This window comes from Salvelinus namaycush, chromosome 1 (assembly GCF_016432855.1).
Source record: "Salvelinus namaycush isolate Seneca chromosome 1, SaNama_1.0, whole genome shotgun sequence".
In the NCBI taxonomy this organism is placed as follows: domain Eukaryota; kingdom Metazoa; phylum Chordata; class Actinopteri; order Salmoniformes; family Salmonidae; genus Salvelinus; species Salvelinus namaycush.
Genome location: NC_052307.1, coordinates 50,334,169 through 50,352,008, shown reverse-complemented (window position 1 = coordinate 50,352,008; position 17,840 = coordinate 50,334,169). Strand labels below are relative to the sequence as shown.

Sequence of the window (17,840 nt, the reverse complement as noted above, 5' to 3'; positions counted from 1 at the left end):
AGATCCAAGACCAGTAACCGGTGATGTCCAATCAGGGGGATTCGAAAAATCTGTTGGAAAATTGAAATCAAACTTTCTAGCTAGCTACCTACCAAAGTTGTCCGGTGAGCATCTAATTTATTAATTCAACTTCCTAATAAACTTTTAATAGCTAAATGATGCCATGTGTTATGGGATAGAATGAAACACATTTTGTTGATACAAGTTTTAATCTGTCTGTGCCACTGACTAGCAAATGTTTAGCTAGGTAAAGTTAGCTATCATATTTTTGCAAAAATAAAGATTGAGGCCTTCAATCAAACTAAGGACACCAGTCAAAGCTGTCATCAAGGCAAAGGGTGGCTATTTGAATAATCTCAAATATAAAATATATTTAGATTTGTTTATCACTTTTTTGGTTACTACAATGTGGAAAATAGTAAAAACATAGAAAAACCCTTGAATGAGTAGGTGTTCTAAAACCTTTGACCGGTAGTGTATATCAGCAAAATTGAAACTAGGATTACATTGAAAATAACCCAAGGATTACATAAAAAGTTACCAAACACGCTGAGTTGTTCTAACCCAGAAATATGTTCTAATTTACCCAGCAGCTGGGTCAAGTGCTCAACCCAAGGTGCTGGGTTGGAAACACAACAAAACCTCACTGGGTTTAATTAACCCAATGCTGTTAGTCAAATATTGACCCAAATTGGGTACTTTTTAATCCAGCATTTTTTAGGGTATGAATAATTAATTTTGGAAAAATATGAATTGCCATACTAGGTATAACTCAATGTCTACCTTTTTAAGATGCCAAAATAAAATGTTTTCAGTGTCCTAATTTAGTTTTTTTTCTTCTTCTTATTGTTTCATTGCATGCATTCAACAAGCCTTGGACAACGGACTTCCACAGGGCAGCCAAAGTAATGGCGCAGGAGAGGATGGCTGACGTTTTATTGGCTCTTAACCAACCGTGCTATTTTGTTTGTTTTTTCGCATTGTTTGTAACTTGTTTTGTACATAATGTTGCTGCTACCGTCTCGTGGTCCGAAAAGAGCTTCTGGACATCAGAACAGTAATTACTCAACTTGAATTAGATGAAAACATTTTCTTTGAGTCGGACAAGAGGGATTTACGTCAGACACCCGAACAGGCCCTCATCCCTGTCATTTGCAGGAGAAGGAGACGGAAGAGGTATAGAGGAAGGAGATCGGGGTGCCTTGTGAGGATCTGCCAGTGAGTGGCAAATCTACCTTTGCTATCGGTCCTATTGGCCAACGTACAATCGCTGGCACATTTAAAAGCACATATATCCTACCAATGGGACACTAAAAACTGTAATATCTTATGTTTCCCCGAGTTGTGGCTGAACAACGACATGAATAACATAAAGCTGGAGGGTTGTACACTGTATCGGCAGGATGAAACAGCAGCCTCTGGTAAGACAAGGGGTGGTGGTCTATGTATATTTCTTAAACAACAACTGGTGCACAATATCTAAGGAAGTCTCCTCAAGGTTTTGTTCGCCTGAGGTAGAGTATCTCATAATAAGCTGTAGACCACACTATGTACCTAGAGAGATTTTATCTGTATTTTTCGTAGCTGTCTACATGCCACCACAGACCATTGCTGGCACTAAGACCGCACTCAATGAGTTGTATACCGCCATAAGAAAACAGGAAAATGCTCATCCAGAAGCGGCGCTCCTAGTGGCCAGGGACTTTAATGAAGGGAAACATAAATCTGTTTTACCTAATTTCTATCAGCATGTTAAATATGCAACCAGAGGGAAAAAACTCTAGACCACCTTTACTCCACACACAGAGACACTACAAAGCTCTCCCTCACCCTCCATTTGGCAAATCTGACCATAATTCCATCCTCATGATTCCTGCTGACAAGCAAAAATGAAAGCAGGAAGCACCAGTGACTCGGTCAATAGAAAAGTGGTCAGATGAAGCAGATGCTAAACTACAGGACTGTTTTGCTAGCACAGACTGGAATATGTTTCAGGATTCTTCCGATGGCACCACATCAGTCAATGGCTTCATCAGTAAGTGCATCGATGAAGTCGTCCCCACAGTGACTGTACCATGGATTATAGGCAACATCCGCACTGAGCTAAAGGGTAGAGCTGCCGCTTTCAAGTAGCGGGACTCTAACCCGGAAGCTTATAAGAAATCCCGCTATGCCCTCTGACGAACCATCAAACGGGCAAAGCATCAATACAGGACTAAGATCGAATCGTACTACACCAGCTCCGATGCTCGTCGGATGTGGCAGGGCTTGTAAATAATAACAGACGACAAAGAGAGGAGAGCTTCCCAGTGACACGAGCTTACGAGACGAGCTAAATAACTTCTATGCTCACTTCGAGGCAAGTAACACTGAAACATGCATGAGAGCATCAGCTGTTCCGGATGACTGTGCGATTACGCTCTCCGCAGCCGATGTGAGTAAGACCTTTAAACAGGTCAACATTCACAAGGCCGCAAGGCCAGACGGATTAGCAGGACGTGTACTCCGAGCATGCACTGACCAACTGGGAAGTGTCTTCACTGACATTTTTAACTTCTTATGGCTGAAGGGGCAGTATTGAGTAGCTTGGATGAAATGTGCACAGAGGTGCCCATATTAAACTGCATGCTCCTCAGTCCCAGTTGCTAATATATGCATATTATTATTCATATTGGATATAAAACACTCTGAAGTTTCTAAAACTGTTTGAATGATGTCTGTGAGTATAACAGAACTCATATGGCAGGCAAAAACCTGAGAAAAAATCCAAACAGGATGTGGGAATTACGAGGCTGATCGATTTTCAACCAAGATCCTATTGAAATCACACTTCCCAAGGCTTCCACTAGATGTCAACAGTCTGTAGAACTTTGTCTGATGCCTCTACTGTGAAGGGGGGCCGAATGAGAGGAGAATTAGTTAGGTCTGCCATGACCTGACCATGCTCTAACCATGCGCGTTCACATGAGAAGGAGCTCTGTTCCATCGCTCATCTGAAGTCAATGTAATTCTCCGGTTGGAACGTTATTCAAGACTTATATTAATAACATTCTAAAGATTGATTCAATACATCGTTTGACATGTTTCTACTGACTGTTACGGAACTTTTGGACATTTCGTCAGGTTTTAGTGAACGCGCTTGACTTTGGATTTGTTTACCAAATGCGCTAACAAAAGTAGATATTTGGACATAAATGATGGACATTACCGAACAAAAACGAACATTTCTTGTGGAAGTGGGAGTCCTGGGAGTGCATTCCGACGAAGATCAGCAAAGGTAAATTAAGATTTATAATGCTTTTTATGAGTTTTGTTGACTGCACAATTTGGCGGATAACTGTATGGCTTGCTTTTGTGGCTGATTTCAGATGATTGAATATTGTGTTTTGCCGTAAAGCTTTTTGAAATCTTACGCAGTGGTTGCATTAAGAACAAGTGAATCTTTAAATCTATGTAAAACATGTATCTTTCATCAAAGTTTATGATGAGTATTTCTGTTATTTGACGTGGCTCTCTGCAATTTCCCCGGATATTTTGGAGGCATTTCTGAACATGGCGCCAATATAAACTGAGGTTTTTGTATATAAATATTAACCTGTTTGGGTTGCAAACAATATGCATATTATTATTACTATTGGATAGAAAACACTCTCTAGTTTCTAAAACCGTTTGAATTATATCTGTGAGTAAAACAGAACTCATTTTGCAGCAAACTTCCTGACAGGAAGTGAAAAATCTGAAATCGATGCTCTCTTCTAGGGGCTGCCTATTAAAGTCCTTGTTATTTATTAGTTTAGATGCACTTCATACGTCTTCCACTAGATGTCGACAAGGAGTGAGAGAAGAAATGGAGTGTGTAACTTGATCTGGACTCGAATTATAGCTCTTGGCATGACGTGTAACCAGTTTCCTGTTTTCTGGAGAGCGCGAGGAGGGACCTGGATTTGCCTTCTGATAAGCTGTCGTTATGGACGACTAATATCTCCGGCTTTGATTTTATTTGATACATGTGACAATATCATCGTAAAGTATGTTTTTTCAATATAGTTTAATCAGATTATTGAATTTTTTTCGGGAGTTTTGGCGTGTTCCGTTCTTTGCGTTTGTTGACGATGGAGAGCTTCGCGCCACTTGGCAAGTTTTACTTGCTCATTCGAGAGGGAAAAATGACATTCTAAATACATACTAAATTCTAAATACATTCTAAAGCCGGAGATATTAGGCGTCTATAACAAAAGCTTTTCAGAAGCCAATGCGGAAGTCCTTTCCTGCGTCTTCCTGAACAGAGGAAATTGGGGTCCTGTCATTCCAAGCTGTCTCTTTTGACCATAGAAAGAGCTTGAGACCCCATTTCACCTCTCACAGCCTATTGACATCTAGTGGAAGGCGTATGAAGTGCATGTATACTAATAGAATTCAAGCAAACGATTAGGGAGGCCCTGGAACAGAGCCTCGAGTTCAGATTTTTCACTTTCTGACAGGAAGTTTGCTGCAAAATGAGTTCTGTTTTACTCACAGATATAATTCAAACGGTTTTAGAAACTTGAGAGTGTTTTCTATCCAATAGTAATAATAATATGCATATTGTACGAGCAAGAATTGAGTATGAGGCCGTTTGAAATGGGCACCTTTTATCCAAGCTACTCAATACTGCCCCTTTGTACTGCCCCGAGTTACTTGTCAACAAACTGCATGGACAGGAAATGAAAAGTCACTCAGAGGTCAAATTCACTCTACATTGAAACAAATAACTTCCCCATCTTATTAACATTCCTCCATTCCCTAGCAGAATTGGCTAACAATCTGACATGCTAGATGTAAGAAATGACAGAGGAGGTGGTGTCATTTGGAAATGTGAATTTTGATTTTCCAATAAGACAAATCAATGGCGGTATTCAGTTGGTTTTTGGATTATTACATCCTCGAAAACACTGTTGCTGATGAGCTATTCTGTTGATAATCTGCACGCCACTAAATGCATAGCCTGTATCCCAAATGGTTGCCTTATTCCCTATGGGCCCTGGTCATAAGTAGTGCACTATATACTGTAGGGAATAGGGTGCCATTTAGCATGCACACATAGAATAATCCACCACAACAAAACCTAATTGGAGGCATTGCATGCCCAGAGGAATGTGGCAAGCGGTTTAATTTCACGAAATCAGTAAGTATCGGAAGTAAACACAAATTTGGCTTCTTGAATCAGATGAAGAGTCCCAGCCAATGTCAACAGACAGAAGATGTGCACATTTTCATAATTCAAAGGCCCAATCTGTGATATGGAAACAATGTATAGCCTTAAAATATGGTTTCACCTCACAGACTGTCAATCCTTGCATCTAAAGCTTGGTCTATCTAATTTGAGAATTATTACATTTCACCAGCCCCATCCCTTAGATGGCAAACCAAGTGGTATGGGGGCTTCCATTTGGATGTTTTTCTGATTCAGGATTGGGCCTTAAACTTAATTAGCTAGTTTGTTCATCTGATATAAGGTCTGCATCTCCAACACCCCCCCCCCCCCCCACCCCCCTTCCTCTCACGTCTTTCCCACCTTATTAAAACGGTCTCTTGACCTGACAGCCCCAGTTTAACTGCAGTGTGTAGTGTGCTAGAAAAATGACGTATTCAACTGATCTATTTGATATTAATGGTTAATAATTAATATTTACCTAATAGTAAGGCATTTCTGTCCTACTAGTGTCTGTGTTTTCATGGGCTCCACTCTAGTTCCCTGCAGCTAATCTGGGTTTATGGTCACTGGAGATGGCTTGAGCTGACAAAAATGAGTTAAAGACTGCATTACATAGACGATGTGTTTTACAAGAGATAGCTTAGGAGTAGAACAATCCCTAATTGTCTCAAAATCATCCTTGCAACTGGGAAACTAAGCCAGGGTGGGGTTAAGACAACAACCCCGTGCAGATAATGACAGGATGAACCCAGAGTGCATTATGATGCTCCTTGGTCTGCATGGGAGGGGTGGAACCAACCATGACTGAGCATTGTTAGTGTCAGCTATATATAGTGCTCTGCATTTGTATAAAAGTTAGGTTACTCGGTCAAACACTCAAGGGTGTGGGGTCGACCAGCCTCATTATTGCAATAATTAATCAATTTTAAATAAAGATGATTGTTTGAAGAAATTACCAAGTCTCTCTCAGTACTAAATTTCCACGACAGTGGCCACGTCCTGACCCCAGTTTGACAACAGTGTGGAGCTGCGTCCTGACCCCTCTCCAGCTGAAGGACAGTGTGTGTGGCTCCAGAGTACACCGACCTGAGGTCAAATAGCTCTCACAACCACTCACGGTCTTCTGAGAGGCAAAGAGAGAAGGATGCTCAAGTCACCATGAGCTGTAATGTGTTGCTTCTCTCAACCAGCACTGAGTAAAACTATAAAATTATAAAACTCTGTTTTCAAGCTTCTCAGAGTGCTGATATAGGTTCAGCTCTCCGGGTCCATGTGATCTAAAGGGCTAAACTGATCCTAAATCAGCACTCCTTCTCTGAGAAACATTGTACTGCCCCTGTTCTGTAGTTTTGTACAAATCTCAGACTAAAACAAACTGAGAGGATTAATCTGGCCTACTTTAGCACTGTGAGAGTTGTGTGTTAACTGTGAGAAGTGAGTGCACTCTGTGTTTACCAAGACACAATACTTGCCCTCAAGGTTGGCAAGCATTTCACTGTAAGGTCTACACCTGTTGTATTCGGCGCATGTGACAAATAAAATTTGATTTGAAATGACCGGTAATCCTCAGGATGTTAGGTACGGAAAATTAGGAAGTGTATGTGTGGGTGTGTGTTTGTGTTGGCCTACCACAATGTTCAAAGTGTGTGTGTGTGTGTGTGTGTGTGTGTGTGTGTGTGTGTGTGTGTGTGTGTGTGTGTGTGTGTGTGTGTGTGTGTGTGCATATTTGGCCTACCTGTGCAGGAATAGTCATCCACTCTGATGAAGCCAGGTAGACATTCACAGCGATGGCTGCCGGGTAGGTTCACACACGCCGTGTTAGCCTGGCAGTAGTGCATCTGGGTGGCACACTCATCGATATCTGAGAGAGGAGAACCCACACAGAGGAGTTGTCAATATATATGTTTGTATATATATATTGTTTATGGATAGTGACAGTTGGACTGTAGAGAGGGGGACAGATACAAAGGGAGGCAGAGAGTAGGGGCCGAGGAGGAATATAGAACTCTGTCGCCAGCGTGTATATGTGGTTTGGAACCTGCAGCACTACCACAATACCAGACTCTGAGTTGTCAATATCTGAGGGAACACACACAGAGCTTTCTGGTAGAAATGAAGCGCTGTGGCATGGGTGGTCTAGTGCAGGGTTTCCCAAACTCGGTCCCAGGGCCCCCCCTGGGTGCACGTTTCGTTTTTTTTGCCCTAGCACTACATAGCTGATTCAAATATCCAACTCCTCATCAAGCCTGCATTATTTTAATCAGCTGTGTAGTGCTCTGGCAGAAAACAAAACGTGCTCCCAGGGGGGGCCCCAGGACCGCGTTTGGAAACCCTGGTCTAGTGGTTAGTGCTGTATACCCCAAGCCACATGTACCTGTATCGGTGTGTGTTCGCATCTGTCCCACTACCTTTTGATACTCTCATATCCTATTTTACCCCACTATCCCTCTACGAATGTTCAATAAAAAAGTGGAGTTCACTCCTTCGGAGAGAAATAGGCAGCATTCCAAATGAAATCCCTCTTCCCTTCATTTTTTTATTTTTTATTTCACCTTTATTTAACCAGGTAGGCCAGTTGAGAACAAGTTCTCATTTACAACTGCGATCTGGTCAAGATAAAGCAAAAGCAGTGCGACAAAAACAATAACACAGAGTTACACATGGGATAAACAAACGTACAGTCAATAACACAATAGAAAAATATGTATACAGTGTGTGCAAACGAAGTAAGGAGGTAAGGCAATGAATAGGCCATAGTTGCGTAGTAATTACAATTTAGCAATTAACACTGGAGTGATAGATGTGCAGATGAGGATGTGCAAGTAGAAATACTGGTGTGCAAAAGAGCAGAAAAACAAAAACAAATATGGGGATGAGGAAGGTAGTTGGTTTGATGGGCTATTTACAGATGGGCTGTTTACAGCTGCAGCGATCGGTAAGCTGCTCTGACAGCTGATGCTTAAAGCTAGTGAGGGAGATATAAGTCCCCAAATTCAGTGATTTTTGCAATGCTTTCCAGTTATTGGCAGCAGAGAACTGGAAGGAAAGGCAGCCAAAGCAGGCGTTGGCTTTGAGGATGACCAGTGAGATATACCTGCTGGAGCGCGTGCTACGGGTGGATATTGCTATGGTGACCAATGAGCTGAGATAAGGCAGAGCTTTACCTAGCAAAGACTTATCGATGACCTGGAGCCAGTGGGTTTGGCCATGAATTTGTAGCGAGGACCAGCCAACGAGAGCATCCAGGTCGCAATGGTGGGTAGTAAATGGGGCTTTGGTGACAAAACGGATGGCACTGTGATAGACTGCATTCTATTTGCTGAGTAGAGTGTTTGAGGCTATTTTGTAAATGACATCACCGTAGTCAAGGATCGGTAGGATAGTCAGTCTTACGAGGGTGTGTTTAGCAGCATGAGTGAAGGAGGCTTTGTTGCGAAATAGGATGCCGATTCTAGATTTAATTTTGGATTGGAGATCCTTAATGTGAGTCTGGAAGGAGAGTTTACAGACACCTAGGTATTTACAGTTGTCCACATGTTCTAAGTCATAACCATCCAGAGTAGTTATGCTAGTCAGGCGGGCGGGTGCGGGCAATGATCGGTTGAAGAGCATGCATTTCGTTTTACTAGCATTTAAGAGCAGTGGAGGCCACGGAAGGAGTGTTGTATGGCATTGAAGCTCTTTTGGAGGTTTGTTAACACAGTGTCCAAAGAAGGGCCAGATGTATACAGAATGGTGTCGTCTGCGTAGAGGTGGATCAAATAATCACCCGCAGCAAGAGCGACATCATTGATATATACAGAGAAAAGAGTCGGCCCGAGAATTGAACCCTGTGGCACTCCCATAGAGACTGCCAGAGGTCCAGACAACAGGCCCTCCAATTTGACACACTGAACTCTGAGAAGTAGTTAGTGAACCAGGCAAGGCAGTCATTAGAGAAACCAAGGCTGTTGAGTCTGCCGATAAGAATACGGTGATTGACAGAGTCGAAAGCCTGGATGAGGTCGATGAAGACGGCTGCACAGTACTGTCTTTTATCGATGGCGGTTATGATATCATTTAGGACCTTGAGCGTGGCTGAGGTGCACCCGTGACCAGCTTGGAAACCAGATTGCTTAGCGGAGGAGTTACGGTGGGATTCAAAATGGTTGGTGATCTGTTTGTTCACTTGGCTTTCGAAGACTTTAGAAAGGTAGGATGGATATAGGTCTGTAACAGTTTGGGTCTAGAGTGTCTTCCCCTTTGAAGAGTGGGATGTTCGCGGCCACTTTCCAATCTTTAGGAATCTCAGACGATACGAAAGAGAGATTGAACAGACTAGTAATAGGGGTGCAACAATGGATAGTGCACTACTTTTGACCAGAGCCCTATGGGCCTTGATCAAAGTAGTGCACTATAAAGGGAAGAGTGTGCCATTTGGGACACAGTCATAGAGTGCTGTGGCAATACCCAGTTGGGTTTATTTGACCTCCATACAATGTCATTTCAATTTTTTTATTTTACCTTTATTTAACTAGGCAGGTTAGGTAGCTTCAAGGTTAGAGAGTTATTATTATTTAAACACTCTGAGCACGTGAAAAGGCACTATTCTGTATATAATTATTATTATAGGAGTCGTCGATATCTGAAGGAGGAGTTACAGTGTGAACAGTTACACGTGTCAAGAACATCGAAATTAGCACAAACTAATCAAATGAAATTTTATTGTTCACATGCGCCGAATACAACAGGTGTAGACTACAGTGAAATGTTTACTTAAAAGCCCATTCCCAACAATGCAGAGTTAAAAAGGAAGACACTTATTTGCTGAATAAAAAAGGAAATAGTAACACAATTAAAAAACAACCAAGCTATATACAAGGTGTACCAGTACGGAGTCAATTTGCAGGGGTACGACGTAGTTGAGATCATTTACGTTATACAGTATGTACAATAGATGTGGGTCGGGATAAAAGTGACTAGGCAATTAGAAAATACACTGAATACTAAACACTAAGGACATCTGCTTTTTTCATGACATAGACTGACCAGGTGAATTCAGGGGAAAGCTATGATCCCTTATTGATGTCTTCTTGTTAAAGCCACGTCAATCAGTGTAGATGAAGGGGAGGAGAAAGGTTAAAGAATTATTTTAAAGCCTTGGGGGGTTCAACTCAATATTAGGAAGGTGTTATTAATGTTTTGTACACTCAGTGAATAATAAACATAGTAGCGTATGTGAAGCGTGAAAGTGTGTCTATGTGTGTGTGTGGCTTCAATATGCATGTGTGTGCATGTGTATGTTTTTGATGTGTGTGTTTTGGAGTACGTATGTATGTACAGTGGGGAGAACAAGTATTTGACACACTGCCGATTTTGCAGGTTTTCCTACTTAAAAATTACAGACCTCTACATGCTTTGTATCATAGGTACACTTCAACTGTGAGAGACGGAATCTAAAACAAAAATCCAGAAAATCACATTGTATGATTTTTAAGTAGTTAATTAGCATTTTATTGCATGACATAAGTATTTGAAAACCTACCAACCAGTAAGAATTCCGGCTCTCACAGACCTGTTTGTTTTTCTTTAAGAAGCCCTCCTGTTCTCCACTCATTACCTGTATTAACTGCACCTGTTTGAACTCATTACCTGTATAAAAGACACCTGTCCACACACTCAATCAAACAGACTCCAACCTCTCCACAATGGCCAAGACCAGAGAGCTGTGTAAGGACATCAGGGATAAAATTGTAGACCTGCACAAGGTGGTAGATTTGGATAGAAAACACTCTAAAGTTTCTAAAACTGTTAAAATAATGTCTGTGAGTATAACATCACTTATTTGGCAAATGTGAGGTCACTGTGTTTTCTATGGGAAATCAGATTTATAAGGCACCTGGTTGCAGTTCATATGGCTTCCACTAGATGTCAACAGTCTTTAGAAATTGGTTGATGTTTTTCCTTTGAGAAATGAAGAAGTACGGCTGTTCAGTCTGAGTGTCAAGCCAAGTGGACTCTTTTGTTTGGTGCGCGCGACCTGGAGCTCGCTCCACTTTGATTTTATCCGCTATTGAACACAGTATATTCCGTCTTAAATTTTATCGATTATTTACGTTTTAGGATACCTAAAGTTGGATTAGGAAAGTTGTTGGAAATTTTTTGGACTAAATTTACAGGTAACATATTATATAATTTGTAGTCATGTTGGGCGAGTTGGAACCAGTGTATTTCTGAATCAAACGCGCCAAATAAATTGACATTTTTGGGATATAAAGAAGAAGTTTATCGAACAAAAGGACCATTTGTGATGTTTCTGGGACATATTGGAGTGCCAACAGAAGAAGATCTTCAAAGGTAAGGCATGAATTATATCGTTATTTCTGACTTTCGTGTCGCACCTGCTTGGTTGAAATATGATTTTCATGTGTTTGTATGATGGGGCGCTGTCCTCAGATAATCGCATGGTTTGCTTTCGACGTAAAGCCTTTTTGAAATCTGACATGGTGGCTGGATTAACAAGAAATTAAGCTTTATTTTGGTGTATTGCACTTGTGATTTTATGAAAGTTAAATATTTCTAATAATTTAATTCGAATTTCGCGCTCTTTCACTGGATGCTAGCGGAACGTCTAGCCGTAACGTATTTGAGCCAATCAGTTTTGTTGTGACAAGGTAGGGGTGGTATACAGAAAATAGCCCTATTTGGTAAAATACCAAGTCCATATTATGGCCAGAACAGCTAAAAAAAGCAAAGAGAAATGACAGTACATCATTACCTTAAGACACGAAGGTCAGTCAATCTTGAACATTTCAAGAACTTTGAAAGTTTCTTCAAGTGCAGTTCCAAGAACCATTAAGCACTATGATGAAACTGACTCTCATGAAGACCGCCACAGGAAAGAAAAGACCCAGAGTTACCTCTGCTGCAGAGAATAAGTTCATTAGAGTTAACTGCACCTCGGGACAATGAGGCCTCCAGGCTCTGTTTGACCATGAATGATAGCGATGGTGCTGCATCAGATGACCTGGCCTCCACAATCACCCAACCTCAACCCAATTGAGATGGTTTGGGATGAGTTGGACCGCAGAGTGAAGGAAAAGCAGCCAACAAGTTCTCAGGATATGTGGGAACTCCTTCAGAACTGTTGGAAAAGTATTTCAGGTGAAGCCTTTTGAGAGAATTCCAAGAGTGTGCAAAGCTGTCATCAAGGCAAAGGGTGGCTACTTTGAAGAATCTAAAATCTAATCTTGATTTGTTTAACACTTTTTTTATGTTACTAATTGTGCCATATGTGTTATTTCATAGTTTTCACTATTATTCTACAATGCAGAGAATAGTATAAATAAAGAAAAACCCTGGAGGTTTAGGTGTGTCCATACTTTTGACTGGTACTTTATGAAAATTACATACTTCTGTATTTCATTTTCAATAAATTAGCAACCATTTCTAAAAACATGTTTTCACTTTGTCACTAGGGGGAATTGCGTGTAGAACAGTGAGAGAAAAAAATCTATTTAATCCATTTTGAATTCAGGCTAACAAAACAAATGTGGAGTAAGTCAAATGGTATAAATAGTTTCTTAAGGCACTGTATGTACCAATGTTTTAGCTAAAGGTGGGCTGTACTGTACAAGCTGTATTATATGGGGGCCCTAACAGTAGTCGGTAATGGTACAATACTGTATAAGTACATAGCCTTGCACAAAAATTGGCTTGTGGTAGCCGGAATGGTTAATGGGAGCAGGATCTCTTGTTTCTGTAGCGTGAGGCAGCTGATGTACAAGTACACACCTTAGACAGAATGTTAGTATGTTGCAGGGCCTTATCCCCAATATACCTCCTTAATGCTGAGTGCCAAGCAGAGACACATTCGGTCCCATTTTTACAGAAATAGGAAAAGAGGGAGAGGGATGAGCGAGAGAGAGGAGAGAAAAGATGAAAGGCACACACCAAGCCCGGGAGAGATTCTGACACAATAATACCCAGGTAATACTGTATCATGTTAGATTACAACCAGACTAAGCACATCATTTTTCCTCTGCTAATGTAACTTGAAAGTCATCTTTATAGGCATTAAAACACTGATTGAGTTAAGGAAAGCTTTGACTATGTACAGACTCAGTGAGCATAGCCTTGCTATAGAGAAAGGTTGCCGTAGGCAGACCTGGCTCTCAAGAGAAAACAGGCTACGTGCACACAGCCCACAAAATGAGATGTAAACTGAGCTGCGCTTCCTAACCTCCTGCCAAATGCATGACCATATTAGAGAGACATATTTCCCTCAGATTAAACAGTCCCACTAATCATTTGAAAACAAACCCAATTTTGATAAACTCCCACATATATTGGGTGAAATACAACAGTGTGCTAACAAACACAATTGTAAATACGACCCATATTTATGTGTATTTATTTTCCCTTTTGTACTTTAAAATCAATCCCATATACTATGTATATTATAAAAATAGGTTTTAAATTATCTGGTAATGCCAATACGGAATACTATCAAATGCTTCTCAAAAATGCCCTTTGGTGGTCAAACTAGCAGTAACTTGCAGTAACAGAAGAAATGGGCTGAGAATTAAATGACATGCCACAGTATGCTGCAGCACCCAGGGTGTGCCGCAACTTTAAAGAAATTTGGCTTAATTAATTTGATTAATATTATGGTCTATCCATTAACAGAAAAATTGTCAGTTTGTATATTCAGACCGTTTCGCTCTCGGAGCGCACACTGGTCGTTCGGGCCAAGAAGTAGGGTTTATTTGAGCATTCTAGCCTTACAACGGCAGTCAAGCACCCAAGCTAACGTTGGCTAGCTACTTCCAGACACAAATGAGATCCCTCTGACCATTTTACTCGCCCTAGCAGAGCTGGTAAGGCAGTTTTCGTGTTAACCAGAGCGTTGATGACCGTAAATGTGCTGCTGGAAACAATTTAATTATGATTTTTTCCCCGACGTTTACTGACACCGGCCATATTCAACGGGTGTTGAGCGCTGGTAAAGTAATTATTCTGGTACACTCAGACGAGAGTGCTCTGAAATCCGTGTAGATAGTAGGCTGGACACATGACATTTTTAACAACATTCTTTTCTGATAAAAACTAGTTCATTGCATCCGCCGTGGAGCCCAGTTTCATAATATGACCATATTTCCCAGCTGCTTGCCGTTGTTTTGAAGTAATCGTGAAAAAATGGGCCTTATTTTAGTGCATTTTTCACCCTGCCAGCTCCTATTAGTTCTATTGAGCACCGTGGCACCAACTCGCCTTCCGAACGTTCTATTCCCAGTTTATTGTTCAACGTCACAATGCCTGCTTCGCTATTGTTGGCAATGAGACCCATGTGTCTATTTCGCCAAATATCTTGGAATGTGTATATATATTATTTTGTTGGTTATGTTGTCGTAGTTGTGCCTAGGGGGGCATATGGGCATATGAAGCATGAGGACTTGCAGCGAGTGGTGAACTTCAACAACTACGCAGAGGATAATGCAATAGTATTACCAGGACGCCACCCAGAACACACACTTTGGTGGAAAGCTGCTGCCATCCCATGTGACAAAAGCAGCAGTGTGGCGTCTCTATAAGGAATCGATGACAACACTTGATATGTAAAGCATAAACATGTTTTGATTATTTCATTTACCTCCAACATGATTGGCACTACTTTTATTGATCTCACATTATTTCTGTATTTTCCAGAAGCTGTTAAGTCAGCCAAGCTGAAGAAGCAAGAGCAGCGTCTCCTGCTTGTTCAGAGTGAACGGTCTGTTTACCAAAAGATGGTTGCTGACTGCAAGACCACCTGTCAAGACCTGCAGTTGTCTCTGGGGGACCCTACTTAACCAGCAAGCAAAGACATCAGGATGCATTACAGCTTTGTTTTTTCTCAACAAGTACAAAACATGTCCTCCTTTATACTGATTAAGGACATAGATGGATAAATAGATATACATACACAAAAAAAAAATATATATATATATATATGGGAGGCAGGCAAATACCTTTCACTGAGCTGTGTAAAGACAGACTGACAGGGGTGAAACAATTAATTGTAAATGATCTTACTGTTCTTTTGTTGTTTGCAGGTGGACTATACTTCTGACCCTATGCAGCCGGGTCCCATCTACTTTTTAAATCCTCGCAAGTGTGGCTTGTTTGGTGTATGCTGTGAAGGAATACCACAACAAGTTAACTACTTGATTGATGAAGGAATGTCATCCAGCAAAGGTAGCAACTACATGCACCATTTCTTCACCAACTACGGAGTTGGGGAAACACGTCTGGACCTGAATTGTGATCGTGGCAGTGGCCAAAACAAGAACAAATTTGTGCTCTGGTATTGTGCCTGGTGGACCATGCACACGCTACACCACAGTCTGGACCTTCATTTCCTGATCGCAGGCCACACCAAGTTTGCCCCCGACTGGTGCTTCGGCCTCATCAAGCAGCGCTTCCGAACGACCAGAGTTGATGTTGTGAAGGACAGGGGTCAACATCCCACAGCTGGTTGGACTGGAGGATGATACGGTGCTGGTGGAACGCTATGACTCGCAACAACACCTGACTCCGTACTTCAGGCCGCTGCCACAGATCAAGCAGCACCAGCACTTTATGTGAAAATAATTTTCATTGCATTGTATGATGTTATTCTTCTTATATAAACTTGGGAGGTGAATTGATGTTGTGCAAGGATATAATGTCTTATGATTTTTTTGTTGTTATTCCCTGTTTTATAGCTTCGATGCTCTGGTGGTGTTGTTGCAAAGGAGCGTTCAGCTTGTCGGGACCAGGTTTCAGCTGCTGCGCAACGCTGACATCCTTCCTCCCATGGATGGTTTGCCTGTACAAGCACCACCTGGACTGGACACAGCTAGACAAACTTATCTTTGTGAGAAGATCAGGGAGTTTTGCGACGAAGAGGCTATGGACATCACATGCCCTGCACCAAAGTCAAGGGCAGGACAGAAACAGGCTCTCCGACTGTAGATTCCCTTGTTCATGCGTTGTTCGGACGGACCAGTCATCAGCACTATCTGCAGTGCCTCTATTCAAATGACTCTCCATACGTTGCTGCTACTATTTTTTTTTATCTTGCTGCTCAGCCACTTTACCCCTGATTGTATGCATATAACTACCTTGTCTCTCACTGATATTTTACATAGTGTCAATATAAATATAATACCGTATCTATTTATGATATTCCTACTTTGCAAGTAACCATTTGGCTGTACCATTTACACCTGTAGAGACCCATCCACTTAGCAAAATATTGATATATAAAATTAATATTGATATGTGTGTTTGTAACATGATTTTGTGACATACCACTACAATATGTGACCGTATCAAGTGTCCACCACATAAATATATGGTTCATGCATCTGTTTATGTACTGTACATGTGCACCTCACTTAGGTTGTATGGCCTTAACTTATGTATGGAATACTATGTGATACGTGTGTGTGTAACAGTATATAAAGTATGCTAATGTAATGATGTGAAAGCATTTGGGCAGTGGTGTAAAGTATTTCAGTAAAAATACTTTAAAGTACTACTTACATATTTTTGGGGGGGTATCTGTACATTACTTTACTATTTATATTTTTGGCAACTTTTACTTAACTAAATTCCAAAAGAAAATGTATTTTTTATTCCATACATTTTCCCTGACACCCAAAAGTACTTGTTACATTTTGACAAGAAAATTGTCCAATTCACACACTTATCAAGAGAACATCCCTGGTAATCCCTACTGCATTTTATCTGGCAGACTCACTAAACCCATGCTTCTTTTTAAAATTATGTCTGAGTGTTGGAGTGTGCCCCTGGCTATCCATCAATACAATAGAACTGGTTTGGATGACATTCCTTCGTCTGGTTTAATAGAAGGAATTTAAAATGATTTATACTTTTACTTTTGATGCTTAAGTATTTTTAAAACCAAATACTTTTAGACTTTTACTCAAGTAGTATTTTACTCGGTGACTTTTACTTCAGTCATTTTCTATTGAGGTATCTTTATTTTACTCAAGCAAGACAATGTAATACTTTTTCTACCACTGGATGTGGCTGATGTAATGAACATGATGGGAGACAGAGAGCTGGTTTCAAGCAGCAGATGTATATTGTAAAGGACCACAGGATGAGGCAGGTAGTTGGGTCCAGGGGTAGGCACAAGGTCATACACAGGGAGTCCAAAAAGGCAACAGTACAGGTAGGGAAAAGGCTAGTATTGTCGTCCGGGAGATCAGGCAATAGATTGATAACATGAAATCCGATAGGCTAAAGTACAGGTTGGGAATAGGCAAAAGGCGTCGTTAGTGAGGCAGGAAAAAACTATCATACACGGGAGGATTACATTACGAGAAAACCAGCGCTCTGAATAGAAGTGTGTCACAAAACAAACAATACCTCACAATGATGGGGTGCAAAGAACTGAACTAAATAGTGTGTGATAATGACAGGTGATCAGAATTCAGGTGATTGGGATCTGGAGAGTGAGCTGCGTTCAGGGGATCTATGTGTTTGAGAGTGTGAGCTGGAAAGTGAGCTGCGTTCAGGGATCTCCGTGTTTGAGAGTGTGAGTTGGAAGCAGCCGTTACAGCTGGGGGTTATAACATTTATTTCACATGACCCATCAATTTAGACAAGTGTGTCT

General features: G+C 41.1%; 1 protein-coding gene across 1 annotated transcript in view; it reads right to left on the bottom strand.

Moving 5' to 3' along the window:
- The window catches only part of LOC120052026 (protein kinase C-binding protein NELL1-like), a 536,246-nt gene that overhangs the window by 130,669 nt on the left and 387,737 nt on the right, over positions 1-17,840 (bottom strand). The window contains exon 14 of the mRNA XM_038998895.1: positions 6,930-7,055. Within this exon, the coding sequence (XP_038854823.1) occupies positions 6,930-7,055 (126 nt within the window). The remainder of the gene's footprint in view (positions 1-6,929; positions 7,056-17,840) is intronic.